Raw genomic sequence first — 19,959 nt, 5'->3', positions numbered from 1 at the left:
TAAATGTGTATGCAAGAGAGAGAGAGAGAGAGAGAGAGAGAGAGAGAGAGAGAGAGAGAGAGAGAGAGAGAGAGAGAGAGAGTTTGTTGTCGTGCTTGTGAGTATTCACGTGTCCATATTTTATGATCAGAGAATGACTATTAATGGAGGTATAAATATTTAATGGCATCTGCAGACAAAAAAACTCTGGGTATTGAAAACTAAGTTTCCCGTTCTCTTCAGTGAAACGTGTAGTTATTAAGCTACTACTTTGCTACACCTATTCTCTTTCCATATCGAATATACTGTGAGAGTTATCTCTTGTTTACAGGATACTGGAGTTAGTGTGTTCTCTGATCTCGAACTAGAAACAAGACCGTGTGAAAAGCAAGGTGAGTCGTTGGGCGACAGAGTTTTCTCTGTGCATTTTGCAGATGTAATTTCACAGTGGGCACCAGAAGAGTTTTAGGACCCTGACCTGCATGGGTGAGAACTTTGAGAAGGAGGCCTGGCATGAGTGGAGAGTTGTTTCCCCTTCATTATTATCTCATCTAAACACAGAACGTCCATAATTTCCCTTATGGTATTATTGATAACTATGTCCTGCCATCTGAATCATAATATTTTTTTTTAAATCTTTATTCTCAAATCGACAAAATATTTTAGGCAAACAGTAGTTTCAGTGTCGTACCATGATTCACGTCCGTATAGCTATACAGATCGTATTAGACTTATTTTTAATCTTACTTTCGTATTCAGTTTCACTGTTTGATTTTCAGATGTCATTCAGCCTGTCCATTGTTTCCTGTGCCTTGTTTTAGTCTTCCCTACATACCAGCTGAAGAGAACCCCTGCGTGTTATTGTTCCTAAATATGTGAAAACTCAGCTTTATTTACACTTCCTCTATCAAATGCTATATAGTCCCTTTATGCATGTTCCATCCTCTTTACTTCTATTTTTTTTAGATTTATATTGAGTCTCCCCCTCTCTAGGTATATGATGAAGCCTATTAAACAAGCTTTGCAAATCTTGTGGTGTTTTGGCTATTAATACAGCATCGTCTGCATATATCTGTCAGGTTTCTTTTGTTACTCCAATATATATGAACCTTCTCGTTCATCTGCAACTTCTTTTTTCATTACAAAATCTATGAGGAAGGCAAACAACAAAGGTTAAATAACATTCCTTTATATCACATCGTTGTTTACTGCAAATTTACTTGACATGACCCTGTTTACATTAGCTATTCATCTATTTCGTTTATGGTTAATTCAGTTAACTTTACATATTTAACAGGAATAGCCATATTGACGCAAGACCTTCCATTATACTGGTCTGTGATTGGTGTCAAATGCAATCTAGTAATCGGCAAAAACTATCAGAAGGTTTTTTTTAGATTCCATACACTGCTGCACAATATGTCTTGACATAGTTATATGATCTGTGCAGCTCCTGTCATTTCTAAAACCAGCATGTTCATCTCTTAAGATTTTTATCTGTATCTTTCTCCAGCCTACTGAGAATAAACATGCTGGATATTTTCATTACAGCCGGCGCAAGTGCAATACCTCCATTGTTGCCACGTTCATTTAGGTCACCCTTCTTCAGTACTTTAATTATTACCCCCAATTCCCAATTATTAGGCTTTGTTTCCTCACTCAGTGTTCTGCAAAACAGTCTAGTTAGTATACGAGGCACATTTCATTAATTTTCAGATAAAATCATCTCGGCTATGATTCATCATAGCCTGGTGTTTTCCATCTCCTAAGTTTCTTTATTGGTGATTCCACCTCAAAAACTGCGAATTCATTCATAATAACACTCAGGTCTTCATCATCTTCAGGTATATACTGATATTATTGTTGACCCATCCATCCTTTTAACAGGTATTTTCTTCTCTTTCTTCTCGACCATTGATTCTTCATTAATAATTCTGTGGGCTACCCTTACACCAGTGCCATTCCTTAAATACGTGTATTTGTCAACATCATCAGTCTGTTTGCCCCAACAATCTCTCTTATCTCTTCTTGATCTTTATTTAACTTTTCCAGCTAGACTAGAGTACTTACTATGTTCTAATTTCAGTGATTCATCCTCTCCCTGAAACTTATGTACAAGTACCTTTTGATGCTGTCTTTTCTGTATTGTGTCTAAGGTCCCATCCGATATCCAAGATTTGCCTCTTTTAACTCCATATCCCAGTACTTCTATCCCAGCAGATGGGTATAAATACTTGATTTTCAATCAGTCCTCATTGATTGTCAGATATGGTTTTAGACTTGCAAATCTTTTTCAGCATTAAAATGCAAAAGCCTAAGACATTCCGTCACCCTTTTTGTTAAGTGTTGTTAATTTCAGCTTTAGTGGGGCAATGATAAGTTGGTGACCACTGCCGACATCTGTTCCTCTGTAGCTCCTAACATTCGTCATTATTCTTTTTCCCTCTCGATTAATAGCTATGTGATTCTTATAGTTACTATGACCGTCATCTGAAGACATCCATATTGTATTTAGGGATGCCCTTTTGTTGGAAAAAGAGTACCTCCAATTACCAAATTAATTGGAGCACAGAAACTTATAGATTGCATCCCATTTTAAGTTGCAACCACACTCAGGCCTTCTCTACCCATTACATCCTCTGTATCCTCATTGATCTTAAAACTTTTGCATTCATACCATCAACAACAATTCTCATACCTCTTTCTAGGATTTCATCTATAACATTCTGCCGTTTTACATACAGTTCATCCTTTATTTCTGCAGAGAATTTATTTGCTTATGCAAAGCCCGTTTTAATACTCGTCACACTGTTTTGAATGAAATCTTGAAAGATGTGAGCTATTGCTCACTGCTCTCCTATCAGTCAGTGTCTTTTCTGTTCTTCATGCATAAATATGCACAGTGCACCATGATCCCCTTCTAGTCTCTCTTTCCCTATTACTTTGTGCCACGATTCCCAAACAACTAAGATGTGGAGTCCATATCTCTTGAATTCCTTGTGTTCTGTTTTCATAGTTTGATCCAGGGTTTTTACTTTCCAACCTCCTGTTTTAATTTATCAGGGGCAATTATAAACTGGGAGATTCTCAGCACCCCTATACACCCAGGATCGGGGGCCGTCTCTAAATTGTGCATATCTATTTACATGGCAGAATCCACAGAGGATTCATTTATTTGTTTTTAATTAAGGTCATTCATCAGTCATTCAGGGTTAAAGCCGAGGAGACAGAGCACTTTTACTTTTCATCCATTTCCTTCGATCTCTCCCCACCTAGCATTCAACTTTAAGTTTACTTAGCTCTAATTCTCACCTTTTATTTAAGATCAAATCTTTCGGGCGAACCCTATGACGGACTGGAAGTCTAACTCAGTGGTTTCGTTTAACTGCTTGATAATAATTATTTATATGAGTATTCACTGCACACACTTTTCTACTGCAGAATTTATTTTTTCCTTTTGTCCTAAGACCGATTTAATTTTCGCAGACGGTGAAAAATTCTACGGACCCAGCAGACCTTTTTCCTCAGGAGATGGAAGTCGAAATCGTATTGCAGCAGCTCCTATGGGAGCCCCTATCGCATCAGCTATGGACTATGATGAGTCACAGCCCGAAATGTCTTTCACGAGTGTCGATATGACTTCCGTGGAGACCGAAGAGAGTAGCCCAAGAACTGATTTCCCTGAGACTTGGCTCTGGGATCTTGTTCGCCTACCGTAAGCTGAAGAGTAATTCTCTCTCTCTCTCTCTCTCTCTCTCTCTCTCTCTCTCTCTCTCTCTCTCTGTCAGATGTCCATCATTATATATATATATATATATATATATATATATATATATATATATATATATATATATATATATATATGTGTGTGTGTGTGTGTGTGTGTGTGTGTGTGTGTGTGTGTGTGTGTGTACGTGCAGAAAACCATTAAAAATTTATGTATTATCAGTTTTGTTAAGGTGTAAAAAGCAAACCTTTCACGTTTAAATTTCTATTCAATTTTTAGACAAAATGTTACATAACGTAGAAAATTCATGCTTTTCTTCGTGCTTATCTTAAGCGTTCATTTGGTTTTAGCTGTTATCAGCAATCTTATAATATTAATTGAATGTGGAAGATAGGAGAGAGGACATAAGGACGGCAGTTGGGAGGCTGGGAAATGGAAAAACATCAGTTGATGGGGTTACAAAAAAAAAAAATGCTGCAGTACGGTGGTGAAGTTTAATTGAGGGTATGACCAGGGTTTGTAAGGTATGTTTGCATGAAAGAAAGGTTCCAAAAGAATGAGTGGGAGGAACAATTCCACCTCAGAATAAGAGCAAAAGTGACAGAGGGAACCAAGAGTTACAGGAGCATAACTTTAGTTAGTGTACCAGGGAAGGTGTGTGTTAGGATTTTAATTGAGAAGGAAATACAGAAGTCAGAAGGACTGACAGAGGAAGAACAATGAGGGTGTAGACAAGGAAGAGGATGTGTGGACCAGTGTTAGTTATGGAACTGTTATGTAAGAAGTTTCCAAGCAAGGAGAATAAGCTAGATGTGGCATACATGAACCGCGAAAAACCTTATGATAAAGTTTATAGAAAGACGATGTTTTGGGTGTTAAGGATGTATGGTGTAGAAGGTAAATTGCTGAGGTTGCTAAAAAAATTCTATTATGCAAGTGAAACATGTATTGCAATTCATAAAAGGAGAACGACTAGTTTAGTGTAAAATTAGGGCAGATACATGGTTGTGTTGTATCCGTGGCTGTTTAAGATCTTTATGGAAGGCATAATGGGAGAAGTCAGCGAAAGGACAGTAGATGTGGGTGCAAAGTTGTGGGATAAGAAGATGGATTGTGAAAGGAGTGTGGAATAAAGTTAAGTATATCTTAGTTTAACCAGACCACTGAGCTGATTAACAGCTCTCCTGGGGTAGGCCCGAAGGATTAGACTTATTTTACGTGGCTAAGAACCAATTGGTCACCTAGCAACGGGACTTACAGCTTATTGTGGAATGCGAACCACATTATAGTGAGAAATGAATTTCTATCACCAGAAATAAATTCCTCTAATTCTTCATTAGCCGGCCGGAGACTCGAACTCGGGCCTAGCGAGAGCTAGGCGACAACTCTACCGACTTTCCCAATGAGGAACTAGGAGTGTGGAATGACTGGTGTTACAGATGTTATAGTTCTGATCAGACATTAAGAAAAAACTGCGGAGACTAGTGAGTCTAAAGTTGAGAATAAATTTTACCAATGAAGGTGTATGGAAACCAGGAAGATGAATGCTATTATTGACGTTGGAAGAATGGAAGCAGTAGATTTGTCTAGGCATTTGGGAGTCAATATTTTGTATAATGGTAAGATGAGAGAAAAGGTGAGTCACAGAATAAGTGAAGCAAGGAAGGTAGCAGGATGTGTGCAAAAATCCGGGAGGAAACGTGGAGTGTCTGTGGAATCCAACGTTGGAATGCATGAAGATTGATGAGCCAGCTTTCCTCTGCTGAACTGAAGGTGAGAGCTGAATGCAGATGATAAAAAAAACAAGTGTAAGTTTTACAGATGAATTTTTTGCAGAGTATTAGAAGTTTTCTCACTTGTATACAAGTGACTTAGTATATACGGCATACGAAGGATTGATATAGTGAGAAATGTGAAGCTATGCAAGAGTGGTAAAAGGGTTAGCACAAGTGCAAGAAGGGTCAGTTTTTAAGTTGATGAAAGGAGTATACAGTTCCACGTGCTGGGAAGAAGGAAGGGTGGGGGAGGGGGGAATCCTAGGAAAGATTGGACATGTGATGTGAAAGAGGTACAGTCGAGGAGGGGCTTCAACATCCAGGAAGGTGGAGGTGAATGGTGCAGTGTTTGTGTAGAGAGTTTGACGCACTGCTGACGAGCCTTATGTGCAGGTATGTGAAGCGGCGAATGTGGATATTTTCAACACATGAGGTTCATTCACGATTCAGTAGTTTAAAGTATAAATGCGACAGTGATGACTGACTTTTCTTTCCTCTGGTCCCTCCTTCTGTTAGGGGAAACTGCTTAATGTTGGAACAGTAACTATCTATCCGTATAATGTGTTACGTGTGTGCATTTATGCAATTTATTAATGTATTATTGCAATCTCTATCTTTTCCAGAGAAACTGGTGTCAGTTCCGAACCTGTGACTGTACCGGACACCATCACTGAGTGGGCAGGAAAAGTGGTGTGTGTCCACCCCGAGAAAGGCATAGGACTTTCGAAGCGAACCACCATCAAGACTTTCACGTCCTTCTTCCTTGATCTCACGCTGCCGCCTTCCGTTAAGAGGGGAGAGATCCTCCCTGTCAAGATATCCATTTTCAACTACTTGTCGGAAAAACTTCCCGTGAGTACTTCGTTTTAAAGATATATGCTTTTCTTATTCATCATATGTAATTTGATTGGCAATACTTGTCATTATTATCGTTCTTTTGGTGGTAACGTTTTTTTTTTATATTATTAGGTAACCGTGTCCTTGGAAGAGAGTTCAGAGTACGAAACGCTTGAAACGTCCTCGGCAGATCTTTGCATCGGGTCGAACGAAATGCAGGTCCACACGGTCAAAATCCGACCCCTCATCATCGGTGACGTTAACATCTCGGTGTCAGCCTTCGTAGACAGTCGACATTCGGGTTCGTGTGGAAAGGTAGATCCTCGTTTTGTAAAACGGTAAGGGTAGCTTTCTTAATGCCGTTCATTTTATTATTATTATTATGACTTATATTCCGTTATATGTTAAGAGAATATACGGGTAAATTTTAAAGTAAAATGCCATCTAAACAAAACCCTTTTAGATAGCTACCTCGTCCGTGAGTGCCCGCTATCTTAGCGATGTACTGTACAAGGTATCCAATATTGTCAATGGTTTCTTTTATGGAAGCAGTGGAAATTATGATAAAATGAAATAAGATAATTTTCCTTTTCTTTTTCTTCGAACTCTAAATACCTGCAGTGTCATTTCTCCCCCAATTTCTTTTGGAAATTTTGCTGAGAAAATGAGTGTTGCTCCAGTTCTACAAACTGTTGTTTGATAATTTCAGTTTTTACCTCTCTCACATAGTCGCAGTAAAACTTTGATAACCTTTTCAGTGCTTTTAATTTAACTTATATCTCCTTGGATACTGCCATGGCTTCACCAGGGGCCCAGCTTTCCAGGTGACCTGCCAAGAATTACTGATGTTTGGGCCTCCTTAGTCTAGAGGAATAATTCCAGGCAAATGCCTGTCGGCCAGAAGTCCATCTGATGGCTTGACGCTTTCTTTCTGTTAATTCATGTATGAGTCTCTAACCGCTGTATGTCATTTTTTGTTTGGTGATACAACTTCTGTTCTTGTTCCGAAATGTATTGGTGCCCTTCAAAGATCTGTTGTATCACTTAATCTCTCCTTCTTTACCAGCGACTTTCTTCTTTATATCTTTTCTCATGTTTCTGCTGCTGAGTCAACTTCACCTTTATACCTTCACTGCCCAACCACTCTCGATTGCATTTAGTTCAGCTTTAAAGGTTTCTCTGAGTTTTCTGCAATTTTGTCAGTTTACCTGCCTCCGAGACTCGGTTGTTGCCTATCTCTCCTTTTGCTTTTTCATCCAGTTCTTTGGTACTGTTCAGTGGCAATGAGATCTTAACATTCATCTGCTAAGAGTTCGGACATTCAAATGATGACAAACTTGTGAAAAGATCATGTAATTCAGGCGGACAAATCTTTTAAAATGCTATGTATCACACATAACTTCCTTTATTCTCCTAAGCTATTTCATTTTATACTGTCCTTATCCACTTATGTTTAGAATATTTTCTTCATTTCCCCTAACAAATAATGTGTGGTACTGTACTGTTCTAGGTGATTTTGTTCGTTTGTACATATTGTAAATTGTTCATTTTTACTGTAAGGAAAAAATGCGATAAAAGGTGGAAGCTGAGACATGAATTGTCTGTGTAAGGTACAAGTAGACTAAGAAGGAGAAAGGGAGAGAAGTGTAGAGATAAGAGGATGTGGTAAAAGGGTTAGCATGTATGAAAAGATAGGTCACAGAATTTTGAGGCAGTTTGGTAGAAAGTGTGTATAATTCGGAAGTTTTTGGAGAAACTATGAGGGAGGCATCGAGAAAGTATTATCTATATGGACCAAAAGATGTACTGGAATAGAAGGGATATAATATCCAAAAATCCTGACATTGCATTTAAGAGAGTTGAATGGTCCACAATCTTCTCAAGAATTTTCTGTTATTTGGAGGTATATTTGAATACTGATAGTGCCTGTAGCGAATAATACCCTTGATTTGACCAGAATGATTGCTTTATAGTTAAGTCATAAATCCAACTTTTCAGGGATGCTATGATTAAGCCCATCGTTGTAGAAGCTGATGGATTCCCAAGAGAAAAGACCTGGAACAGATATATCTGCTCAGATGGTGAGTTAAGAGGAGGAAGATGCCGAGCTTTCAATAATGTTTTCTTCATTTTTTCACATGAAGCATGAAACATTTCGGTTTTTTTAAAGTATCACTGAAGATTGTGTAAGTTCTTGTCCTTTATATATTAATGCTGTATTCGTCCTGGGCAGACGTGGCAGAGGAAGGAGGCGCACAGGAAAGCTGGGAGGTGAGTGCTCCTCCAGCAATCGTCGACGGATCAGACAGAGGATGGGTGGTGGTTGCTGGAGATCTGCTAGCAGTTTCTGTTGAGGTAAGATGTGAAACATGTTGGATTCTAGGTCGTTATTTCATATATTTATGCATTTATTACCAGATAATATGTTCTTTGTGACAGCTTTTATTCTTCAGAGTGTATACTGGTTACTAGACCTACTTAATATTGACATCATAAAACACTACTAATGAAGCCTTCTGTGAATATCATTGCTTCTTCTTCGTTATTCTAGCTGTTATTAGGGTATTAGAGAGTTCAGTCAGTACCCTCAAAATTGGAAATGGATGGAAGGGTTGAGTTATACTCTGGGAAACCACAACGGTTCTTTAGCAGAGGTGTCCCATTGTAAAGCCCCCGGCCATAAGGATAGGTAAGGTTACGCCGGGTTATGTTGGCTGACCTGAGGTTAGGATAGGTTATCTGTGATAAAAGTACTTAGTAACCCTCCCGAAAAGCACTCGTTCTGAAGGGAGAAGTCACGAGTGCCAACTTTTCTCTTTCAGAATCTCGGCCATCTTATCCGTATGCCGTACGGATGTGGAGAACAGAACATGCTCAACTTCGCTCCCAACATCTTCATCATGCAGTATTTGGAGGCAACGAAGCAGAGCGCCCCGGAGACCCGCGAGAAACTCTTGAGATTCATGAACACAGGTGTGAAGGGCGTTTCCCTAAATTTGGTAGCGTTCCAGACCGAGCAATGAAGTTCCCTTATTTAAAGCAAATTCTTTTTAGGCTGAAAGCATCACGTAAATAAAGTTATTATAAAATATCATTGCTTCATATGTTTTTGCTGATACTGGATTAATTTTTAAAATATTTTACTTCAGTCTTCTTAATTTATATGATTTGATGAGTTAAGTGTTGGTTATGTAATTACAGTAATACCAGAGTATATAAATGTTAAGTGAATAGAAAAAAAAAATTTAAGGGGGATGACAAATTTCATGTTTCCATGATCGATATTATTGTTGCTAAAAATTATTTAAGTCTCTTTTGTCGAGGTTCCCAGAAATGCCAAACAAATCGCTTAAAGCAAACGAAATTAATAAGACTTGAAATGATTGAGTTGATAGGGTCTGGATGATCAGTAATGATATGATTTGTCAAAAGTATAGTGAGAGAGTTGGATGAATCAAATTTAATTTCTTCTTTCAACTGTTGTACTCTTAAGCAAAGATTATGTTTACTTATAAAAATTTCCAAGGTTTTTAAGACCCCAGTCGATACTTTCATAAATCTACAAAACTTGTTTACAGTCGCAGAATGTGAGGTATGAAACTAGCAAATCGATTCAGCACTTGACTCCTTCCAGGCTATCTCCGACAGCTCCTGTACCTTCGCCATGATGGTTCCTTCAGCGCATTTGGCAACGCCGACGAGACTGGGTCAACATGGCTGACAGCGTTTGTGCTGAAGTCCTTTGCATTAGCGAGGGAATATATTTTGGTGGGTCCTTGACACAGTCGTTTATGTTTAGAAGGAAAGGATAGGTCACTTTAGTTAAAGGAAGTTTTTATTTCACTCCTCACTACTAGAAGTTACCATCATCCAAAAATAAAAGTACCGAGGAAAACCATCGTAACTTTATAATAATCAAATTCTTTTTTGAGTAAATGTCGTAGAAGCATCATTACTAATAATAAAGTCCATTGAGTGGCTATATTAATTTTTAGAATCATATTAAACATTCGAAACTATCTTGTTTCACGAGATTCATACAAAAGACAGGGCGCGGAGACATGTACAAGGATACAGAGGGGAAAAATACGAGGATCAGGAGTACAGTGAGCTTTTTGAATGAGAGAGCACGTTCAGCATATTAGATAAGCTTTCGATTATGCTGCCAAGGAAATTTTTTTTGATTCTTTGTTATGAAAATGAGTAGGGTTGAACGAACTTCAAAGAGAAATTTTGATGAAAAGAAAGATGATACGAGACGAGTAAGGTGGACAAGAGCGGGTGAGAAGAGTGGGGTGTGGGATAGAACAGAAGCTTGGGGAACATGACTAGAAATGTGGAAACAGCTGATGCCGTACCGTCGTGCAAGATAACAAATTAAAAACCAGTTGACAGAGAGGAGCAAAATATAACATAGTTGACATTTTCAGAGTAAAGTCTATACGTTTGCTTTTTCCAGGTTAAAAATCGTCATGGTTGGTGCGTCACTGAGAAATCAGTGCTTCTCAACTTTACAATTGAAAAACATTACATGGAAACACCAAGAATTTCAGAATATGCGTCTCGCTGGAAATTTCTTTTGCGTGACGTATGATCACTTTCTTTGTGGTACCCTAATTAGTTATGTTGTCCTGTTTTTCAGATTGACCAAAAAACCATAAACATGACAAGCAAATGGCTCCGAAAGCAGCGACGCCCTGGTGGTTGTTTCCAGTCTGTGGGAACAACATTCAGTAAAGCCATGAGAGTATGTCATTTCCACATTTCTTTCCTTTTTTCTAATAATTGTGGTTATTTTTTAAATGGAACTTTCGTCACAAAAAGTGACACATTTCAGGAACAGTTCCATTTCGAACGAATCAAATAATAAAAAAACTCAACAAGGTAGCATTTCATCACTATTTCTCATCTCAACGATAACAGGGTGGCATAAAAGAGGACGGTTCATCGGTGCCTTTGACTGCTTATGTCATGATTTCTCTCCTGGAAGCTGGCGAGGAGAGTTCACTGTCTTCTGCATCAGATGCTGCTGAGTGTCTGAGGGCTGACTCTTCAAAAAACCCATACATACTTGCTCTTAAGGCTTATGCCTTCTCCCTTGCCAAAGACGACACAGCCCAGAGTCTTCTGGGAGAATTGCTACCCCTTGCTCTTGATGATGGAAAGTCACTCCACTGGGAACTACCTCGCTCTTTATGTAAGGATGCCTACGATTTCTATCTGTTATTGTGTGATGCGAATTTTGTAAAGAATACTATGGTATTAACACTAATTCAGATTTCTCTAACCACTCATCTCATATCTTTTAATTTAGGGGGAAGCAGATCACTTGAAGTAGAAACAGTTGGGTACGCTATCCTTGCCATGTTAAGAACTAATGCAAAGATGTACGAACAGGAAGTTCGGAAACTTGTCAAGTGGATCACTTATCAGAGAAACGGATATGGAGGCTTCATTTCAACTCAGGTAGGTACTCACAATTTCTAATCAAAGACAAATGCATTTGAGATCTCATGCCCTTCTGATTTGCAACATGATCAAATGAATACTTTGGAAAAGTTAGACATAAAGCTCTCTCTCTCTCTCTCTCTCTCTCTCTCTCTCTCTCTCTCTCTCTCTCTCTCTCTCTCTCTCTCTCTCTCTATATATATATATATATATATATATATATATATATATATATATATATATATATATATATATATATATATATATATATATATATATATATACATATATATATATATATATATATATATATATATATATATATATATATATAAATTTATATATATATATATATACAGATATATATACATATATAAATATAAGAGAGATATAGAGATAGATAGAGATAGATAGATATATATATATATATATATATATATATTATATGTCTAATATATTAGGACTCTCAGCTCAATAGTCAGGAAGCCCAAATTAGGATCCTATGCAAGCAAGGAATAGAGTGATAAAAGCTACTTTCTGTTAAAACTCATTGCCGTATTATTCAACTCGTGTCGAGGCTAGAACTGGAGAAGGGCATGGGTCTAGCAACTTTGTTCCAAATGCTTCCTTAAATTTAGATATGTAACAATGGGAGCCACCCAGTTTAAGGCGAAGGGAGTATAATTACATTCGTGTATAGTTGTTCTTGTATTTCCACAGGATACAGTGATAGCCCTGCAGGCAATGGCTAGCTTCGAGACTCACTTGAGCAGGGGTGACTTGAATGCCGTCGTCACAGTCAAATCAACAGGTCTTACCCACTCCTTTAAAGTTGATGAGCAAAACAAACTCCTGCAGCAGCAGGTCACAGTACCGTCGTTCCCCACGACCATCAGCTTGAACTTGGAAGGAACTGGTTGCACTCTTATGCAGGTAAACAACTGAGAAAGTGAATATATGAATAAGATAGAGAAATCGATCGTACGCTATCCTGTAAGGCAAAAGTTGTAAGTGTTAGAGTGGTGATTAAATTCTTCTATATCCATTAAAGTTGAAAGATAAAAAGAGCATTTTTTTCTGTGCAGTTTTAGTAAATATACAATTCAGTCTTTGTAGCTCTAACTTTTATAAACCGCTCTTATCAAGAGTCTTCTTTTCAACCGTGTTTTCCCACACACTGAAATGTGCATCATGTTACCAGGCTGTCCTCCGTTACAACATTCCTGAACCGGAACCGAGCGATGCCTTTGGCCTGACTGTCTCTGCTCGAACCGTCCGAGATAAGGCTTGTGTCACGAAACAGGTGGAATTCTGCGCATCGTACCTTCTCTCAGATGGAAAATCCAACATGGTGGTTATCGAACTCAATCTTGTGTCTGGGTATATCCCAAATAAAGATGACCTGAAGAGACTAGTTGGGAGCTCGAACAGAGTCAAACGTTATGAAGTAGACGGAAGCAAGGTGTCGTTTTACATCGATGAGCTGACAAGTGAACGGCTCTGTGGTGATATCGGTATAATACGTGAAGTCACTGTTGAAGACGTTAAGCCAGGTTCAGTGGTCGTCTATGATTACTATCAGCCTGAGTTTTCGCTGAGCAAGGTAAAGTAAATGATCGAACAGATTGTAAATCTCTTCGCTCATGCTTTAGATGTTATTTAGTTTTTTATGAATAATTCAGTGCTATAAATTGACATATGTTTCACTATAGCAAGAAAATCTAATTATCTTATACATTTCTTCTTTTTCAGTCCTACACGCTGCCTCCTGTAGATGACTGTCTTTATGCTGTATAAGGAATAGTTTTGGCAGTTTCCCCTTATCTGGACTCTACTTGGCCTCGCAGAAGAAAACACAATGCAAACGAATTACTTTTGAAGACCTCATTTTATTAAATTCTTTTGGAACTAAAAGAACGTTAGATTGAAGGGGTTGGAACGAAAGTTTTACATTTACCTCATGCGTGCATACCTACTTATTTCAAGTTTATCCATTTAGATATTTCTTTTTTAAGATCTGTCGAATGTTAACATCAGCCAAACATCTGTAGGTAATAAATTTTGAACTATGTGAGTTACTTTGTACAAAAGAGACATCTTTCTCTTGACATTTAATAAATAAAAAATTCACTGTGTACTCTTTCATGTAGATTATTTTAAAACTCATTACATTAAATCATCTGTATGTGTTACTGCTTACAGTGTGCTTTATTTAGCATGCTGTAGCTGGTACAATGATTTTTTTCAGTTACCCTTTGGTACCCAGCTGCACTGGTTTCTACTTGTGTTCCTTTCAATCCTTCTATCCTTGCTGCCCAACTCCTTCAACTTGACCTTGCTCAAGTAATTAAGTAGATATCCTTCGGGCAAGCCTTATGAGATTCTCCTATGTGACTTAGTGGTCACGTTTAACTATCCTAACTGTAAATGATATGAAAATGTATGTTTTGATCTGCACAATATTGAAGGACCAGTGTTCATCGCAAGGGAGGTCATATTTTCATGAAACATTAAGAAAATTGTGCCTGAAGTCTATGCCTATCCAGCTGATCCTAAGAATTTTTAAGGTGGAAATATAATCTTACTTGAGAGAAATACACTGATATCTAAAGAAACTTGAGAGAAATATACTGACATCTTCTTTAGTTGCGTCGTAATGTATTGGGTATTGTATTTTATGAGACTGTGTGCTCTTTTGGGAGAGACGGTTGAACTTAAAGGCCTTTGTAGTTTTACTGAGGTTGAGATGAAACAACCTGCAGAGGGTTTTAGCACTTAACAGTAATCGTGCGCTTCTTGCGATCACAGGAAAATGAAAATCTAGTTCATTCACCTGCAAGGTCTGAAACCCCAAGCAAAAAATTTTATCCTTAAGCACCTACGAAACTCACTCTAAGATCCTGTGAATGTTTTCGGTTAACTTACTTGGTTAAACTTGGGGGAATTGTCTAGATTACAGGTGTTGTTTAATGGTAATTGTGATTTTATGTTCCAGAAAAGTAATGACAATTATTTTCCTTCATGCAAGAAATAAAATTTATGATCAACCATCGGTTTTAGAAAATGACTAAAGGTAGAATGTGTTGCTTTATGGTTAACTGCTGAAGTTACAAGGTTATGCACACTGGTAACACAAATTATGAAACTGTATGTGTGATTAATTAAATACGTGACAATGGATGACGATATAGCAAGTCATCCAAGAACAAAATTGCAGTAAATAAATATACAGACAACGACAAACTACTACATTCATGAGTATTTGAGGAGAGAGATACCCAGAAGAAATATCAGAGCAACGAATACAAAATTTTAAACGTCAGTTCATTATGGGACATACACATTTGCATACCACAGAAAAGAGAATATCTGCAGAATCATCACTGCCCAGGCCTAGTTTTATCTTTAGAGAAAGCGGTATTTTGAGATGGAGGAAGTAATGTCGCTTAGCTGTAAAATATATATATATATATATATATATATATATATATATATATATATATATATATATATATATATATATATATATATATATATATAATATATATATATATATATATATATATTGTATATAATGTAACGAAACAGGTTGTCAACGATGATGAGAATAAAGGATCAAGAAACAACAGAAATTATGAAGTTTGCTGAAATCCTACTGACTCAATCAAGAAAGTATATCATAATACTCCTTGTTTCCTTTCAAGAATCTAATATATATTGCTATATAATGTGAAAATTCAGAAAATAAAAAATAAAAAGGACGCAGGTGTGTCATAAAAGACCATCACCAGTCACTATATCACAATAATGTTGCAAGGAAAGATTTCGTCAGAAACAATTAACACTAAATTATTTTAGAATATCACATTTGGTTTCTGGGACCCCATTGTGACCCTTAGCCAATAAAACAACTCTGAATTTAGGAAGGTGCCAGATTCACGGTACACTCGGTCTCTACCCCGAGGATAAGACATCACAAATCAAGATTGTTTTTATATAAAATACATAAGAACTCTAAGATTATAATCAAAGAAAATTTTACCCTTCAGTCTGGGGCTATCATCCTCATTATATGTTATAATAATAACATTTATAGCCTTCAGGTAAGGAATAACACCAGTCAACCCTTGCAAGTTTCCGTGAAGAAGACAAACATGGTATGGCAATTCGAATGCCCTTTCAGAGCTTGTATGAAGTGAGTAATTAACTGTTAAAAAAATCACATTCTAGTATTTTGGACATGAATGATAGATCCGAAACAGATCTGTAAAAAACTTGAGTTTTGATTATAAAGTGCATATTTCAGAAATGGTTGAATAATAGCTACCCTTTCAAATATAGGAGACTTTTGCTCAGAAATACCAGTATTTTTACTCGGGTATAGTTCAGTACTAATTTGATTTGGCGTTTGAATAGAATTGTCAACTATGCTCTCTCTTTTTTTTTTTTTACCAAAAATTCAAGAAAACTACCAGCCAATTCTTGGTCACTGAAACCACTAGGTAGCTTTTTTTTTTTTTTTAATATAACCAGTTAAATCATAAAAAAGTCAATACAATTCATTCATATCCATTTTTGCTTCTCATATTTTCCTCATTCTTATGAAGCTATTGTAACAATTCTTTATTATTCCATTTCTCAATTTGTCCACTCACATCTTTTCCCTATCTTTAGTTTCCTACTCTCCATCGAACCAGGGTGATCTGTCATCAGGTTCAAGGCCAACAGAATATCTGTTGGCCTTGATCGGGTTCGGGCTGTGGGCGCTTCTATGCTCGCGCGCCTTTTCAATATCATTTTCTATACATAAAAGCTTCCAACTATTTCATTTTTTGTCATTTGGCTATTGCAGTATACAACCACTTCACTTCTTTCTTTTCTGTTCCAGGCTAAGTAACAAAAATGAATTAGATCAATCTTTCACATTTTCACAAAAATTGCAGTTGAAACTTCTTCCTGTATGTCCAAAAAATCAATTTAAATGTATTAAGTCTTGCTGAGAAAATAATTATCGATGCAAAAGTTTTGTTGATACTGTCTAAATATAAACACTTTTGTTTAGATACTATTTTATATCTGTGTAAACAAAGCAGAGTTCAATGCAGCCTTCTAGATGACAATATAATTAGTGTAGTTTCTAATTTTTATTATTATTTATATATAGAAAATAAATTGAATGACATACTTCAATTAAGAAATACAACATTTAACTACTGAAATTATTTATAAAAACTGACAATTTTATATTATATCTGATTTCTCAAGTCACTTAGCCATTTAGTTTTGGATACTTCACAGAATTAGTTTCCTAGAGCGTAGTCCCCTAAAGTGGGTGTTGTGTTCTACACGAGGAATAGAACATATTACTGCGAGTGCAGCTGATTTCACCATCGAAGACGTCTTAATCCAAAGTAATGTTTGTCTGTGTGCCCTTATATAGTGATACGTAGTATTATCGCTATAAAATTGTAGTGGACGGTAGTGTAGTGGGAATCTGTCTTACCGATAAAATCACTGACATCGAGTGTTTATACAACTGGCCTAGCCTAATCATCATCAGGTTCTCCTTTTAAGCCCTAATTTCATCGTAATACGACCCCTGAGCACTGGAGAGTACTAGGTTAGGTCAGAACCATCACCTTTCATCATGCAGTCCTATCAAGAAGCAGGATATGAAATGCTGACCTTGTTAAAAATTAGGTAGAATTATGCATGGGGTAGCCTAGGGTAAACGCTCAGGCCATGACACACTGCGTAACTCCTCCATTGTTTGGACACTTCCAGAAAATGCATTTGAATGCACCCCCATCAGCATCAGCGAGACTCGTGCCCCCCTCTACACAACACGTTCCTATCAAAGACCTTTCTCTGAAATTATGTTGGCTATCAAAGTAACTGTTTTTTTTCTGAAATTATGAAATAATGGCATATTTCCAATTAAACAGGAGTTCTTTAAGATTTAATTAATAAAATTACGACTTGTCAGAATACTGTGGTGCTAACTTTTGCTGGCCATGATGCTCAAAAAATCTTTTATCATAATACAACAGAAAACCTAAAACACCTTAAAATTTAGTGGATGAGTGATGCTCATCTCAAAAACACCTTTGGATGCCAAGTCACTTGTAAACAAGCTGCCCATTTCCTGTGTTAAATCTGCAAAATATTTGTATCCATAGACGCTGGCACCGTTTCCTTGATATCGGTGCTAAACGCTGGCACCTATGGGGCTTGGACGGGGAACTCTAGCGAATTTCCGGGACGCCAGAGTGATAGATAATATTTAAATAATAATTAGGTAGCTAAACACGAGAATAAGATTATAAATTGAGTAAATGTATTACTTATTCATTATAATTCATTTGAAAATATTCATTCTTGGAACAAACCAGATTCCTTAGACAAACTTCAATGCTTTTGCTATGAACATTACGATGTAGCTATTTTTCACATTTTTGTATCTTTTTTTTATTTATTGATATATAATACGTACAGTGTAATAAATATATCACAGACACAGTGTAAGTCTTGTCAAATATAATGGTGTTTAAAGTAATAATTTTGGATTTAAAACCTTTAATTCAGTCCTGTATTTAACATCATGGCATCTTGAGTCTCATACCAATTTTGGATAAATTGTCATACTCAACTTTCTTACATTTTTGCCAAAGTGGTAACATTCATATGTACACTTGGCAAGGAAAGTGAGAATACACTTTTTTTAAATCTTTGGACATATGTTGCTCAATAATGCGACATCTGGCAACTTTAGAAAGGGGAGGAGCTTCCGTCTTATTGTGTTTGTTTTTTGCTTAACCTCTTATAACTTTCAATGATATTCTACAATTCTGAAATCATTGATACATAAATGCAGCAGTAAGTTTTACAGTATTCGTTCAAGTTGTAATTTGCAGCGACAGTTCTGAGCAAAATAAACATTTTTCAATGTAACTTACCAAGCAACTTTACACAAATGAATTTATGACACCACATTGAACGAAATGCTTGCATAATCGGAAGCGCGATCTTCCATAATGAAATCAAGAGTTAAATTTGAGCAATGTCCAACGAAAAGGAACGAATGCATTTTTATGATGAGAGAGAGAGAGAGAGAGAGAGAGAGAGAGAGAGAGAGAGAGAGAGAGAGAGTCTGCTGTTGTGTAAGCCTAGGCCTATATGTACTGTAGAGCTACTCATTTTCATTATTTTTTTTTTTTAGAGATTGAGCGATACTATATTTGTAAAGTATGTTTTAGCAATGGAGAGAGAGAGAGAGTTGCTGTTGTGTAAGCCTAGGCCTATCAGTAGAGCTACTCATTTCATTATTTTTTTTTCTTTTAGAGATTGGACTATATTATATTTGTATAGTATGTTTTAGCAATGGCGAGAGAGAGAGAGAGAGAGAGAGAGAGAGAGAGAGAGAGAGAGAGAGAGAGAGAGAGAGAGAGAGAGAAGCTATGGCAACGTCAAGAAACATCCAGGTACTTGCGTTTTCCCCCCGAAGCTCCTGTGCTGCCCTTCACATCATAGAGAACGCTCTTGCGGATTTAAATAGATTTGGTCAACCTACCCTAGGTGTCACAACATTTACTGCCATTAATTCCAGCTGACTTTTAACACCGTGAAATACAAACATGAATGTGTAAAAATTAAAGAAATTATCATTACCTCGTATGATGATGCAATAATAAGCCTGTTCATAACGGAAAATGAGTAAATATTGCCGTTCTGATAAACATTACTACACCGAGATATCCACATACTATCTTTTAGATCTCTATGAATGAAGTCATCTGAGAAATTCTGATTACTTCGGACATGCATGGTGTTTTTAAGTATCTGAACGTTTTTGTTTTGCAGATTTAACATATATGATATAATTTGCATTGTATTTTCATATTCTTGAGTAAATTTACTGAGATTATGTGTTTTCTGTAAGAAAAAAAGTGAAATTCGATGAACGAAATCTAATGAAAACTGTATCCTCACTTTTCTTGCCGAGTGTACACATTGCATGTCTCAGAAGTATACATAGTAATATGGACTTAAATAAATGAAAATTCCTAACAACAAAATACTACATTTCTGTGGTAAACAATTCACTAATGTGTTGTCCGCTCTCAGATGTTTGTGGCAGCCAGATGTACAATAAGGCTGGAAAATTGTTCCCTCCACAGTTTCGCTACTTTGATG

The 19,959-nt window shown here is 36.8% G+C and overlaps 2 protein-coding genes across 2 annotated transcripts in view; both read left to right on the top strand.

Moving 5' to 3' along the window:
- LOC136826583 (alpha-2-macroglobulin-like) overlaps positions 1-13,903 on the top strand; it is a 32,243-nt gene extending 18,340 nt beyond the window's left edge. The window contains exons 14-27 of the mRNA XM_067083799.1: positions 311-371; positions 3,466-3,694; positions 6,105-6,333; positions 6,451-6,656; positions 8,317-8,399; positions 8,552-8,673; positions 9,141-9,291; positions 9,953-10,086; positions 10,961-11,065; positions 11,242-11,515; positions 11,633-11,784; positions 12,487-12,699; positions 12,968-13,369; positions 13,519-13,903. Coding sequence (XP_066939900.1) covers positions 311-371; positions 3,466-3,694; positions 6,105-6,333; positions 6,451-6,656; positions 8,317-8,399; positions 8,552-8,673; positions 9,141-9,291; positions 9,953-10,086; positions 10,961-11,065; positions 11,242-11,515; positions 11,633-11,784; positions 12,487-12,699; positions 12,968-13,369; positions 13,519-13,563 — 2,406 coding nt within the window. The 3' untranslated portion in view covers positions 13,564-13,903. The remainder of the gene's footprint in view (positions 1-310; positions 372-3,465; positions 3,695-6,104; positions 6,334-6,450; positions 6,657-8,316; positions 8,400-8,551; positions 8,674-9,140; positions 9,292-9,952; positions 10,087-10,960; positions 11,066-11,241; positions 11,516-11,632; positions 11,785-12,486; positions 12,700-12,967; positions 13,370-13,518) is intronic.
- A 3,127-nt stretch (positions 13,904-17,030) lies between these two features.
- l(1)G0004 (lethal (1) G0004) overlaps positions 17,031-19,959 on the top strand; it is a 28,539-nt gene continuing 25,610 nt past the window's right edge. The window contains exon 1 of the mRNA XM_067083796.1: positions 17,031-17,177. The gene's annotated coding sequence lies outside the window, so the exon portion shown is untranslated. The remainder of the gene's footprint in view (positions 17,178-19,959) is intronic.

Source organism: Macrobrachium rosenbergii, chromosome 41, assembly GCF_040412425.1.
Source record: "Macrobrachium rosenbergii isolate ZJJX-2024 chromosome 41, ASM4041242v1, whole genome shotgun sequence".
NCBI classification, from domain to species: Eukaryota; Metazoa; Arthropoda; class Malacostraca; order Decapoda; family Palaemonidae; genus Macrobrachium; species Macrobrachium rosenbergii.
This window is presented reverse-complemented; position numbering and strand designations above follow the sequence as displayed.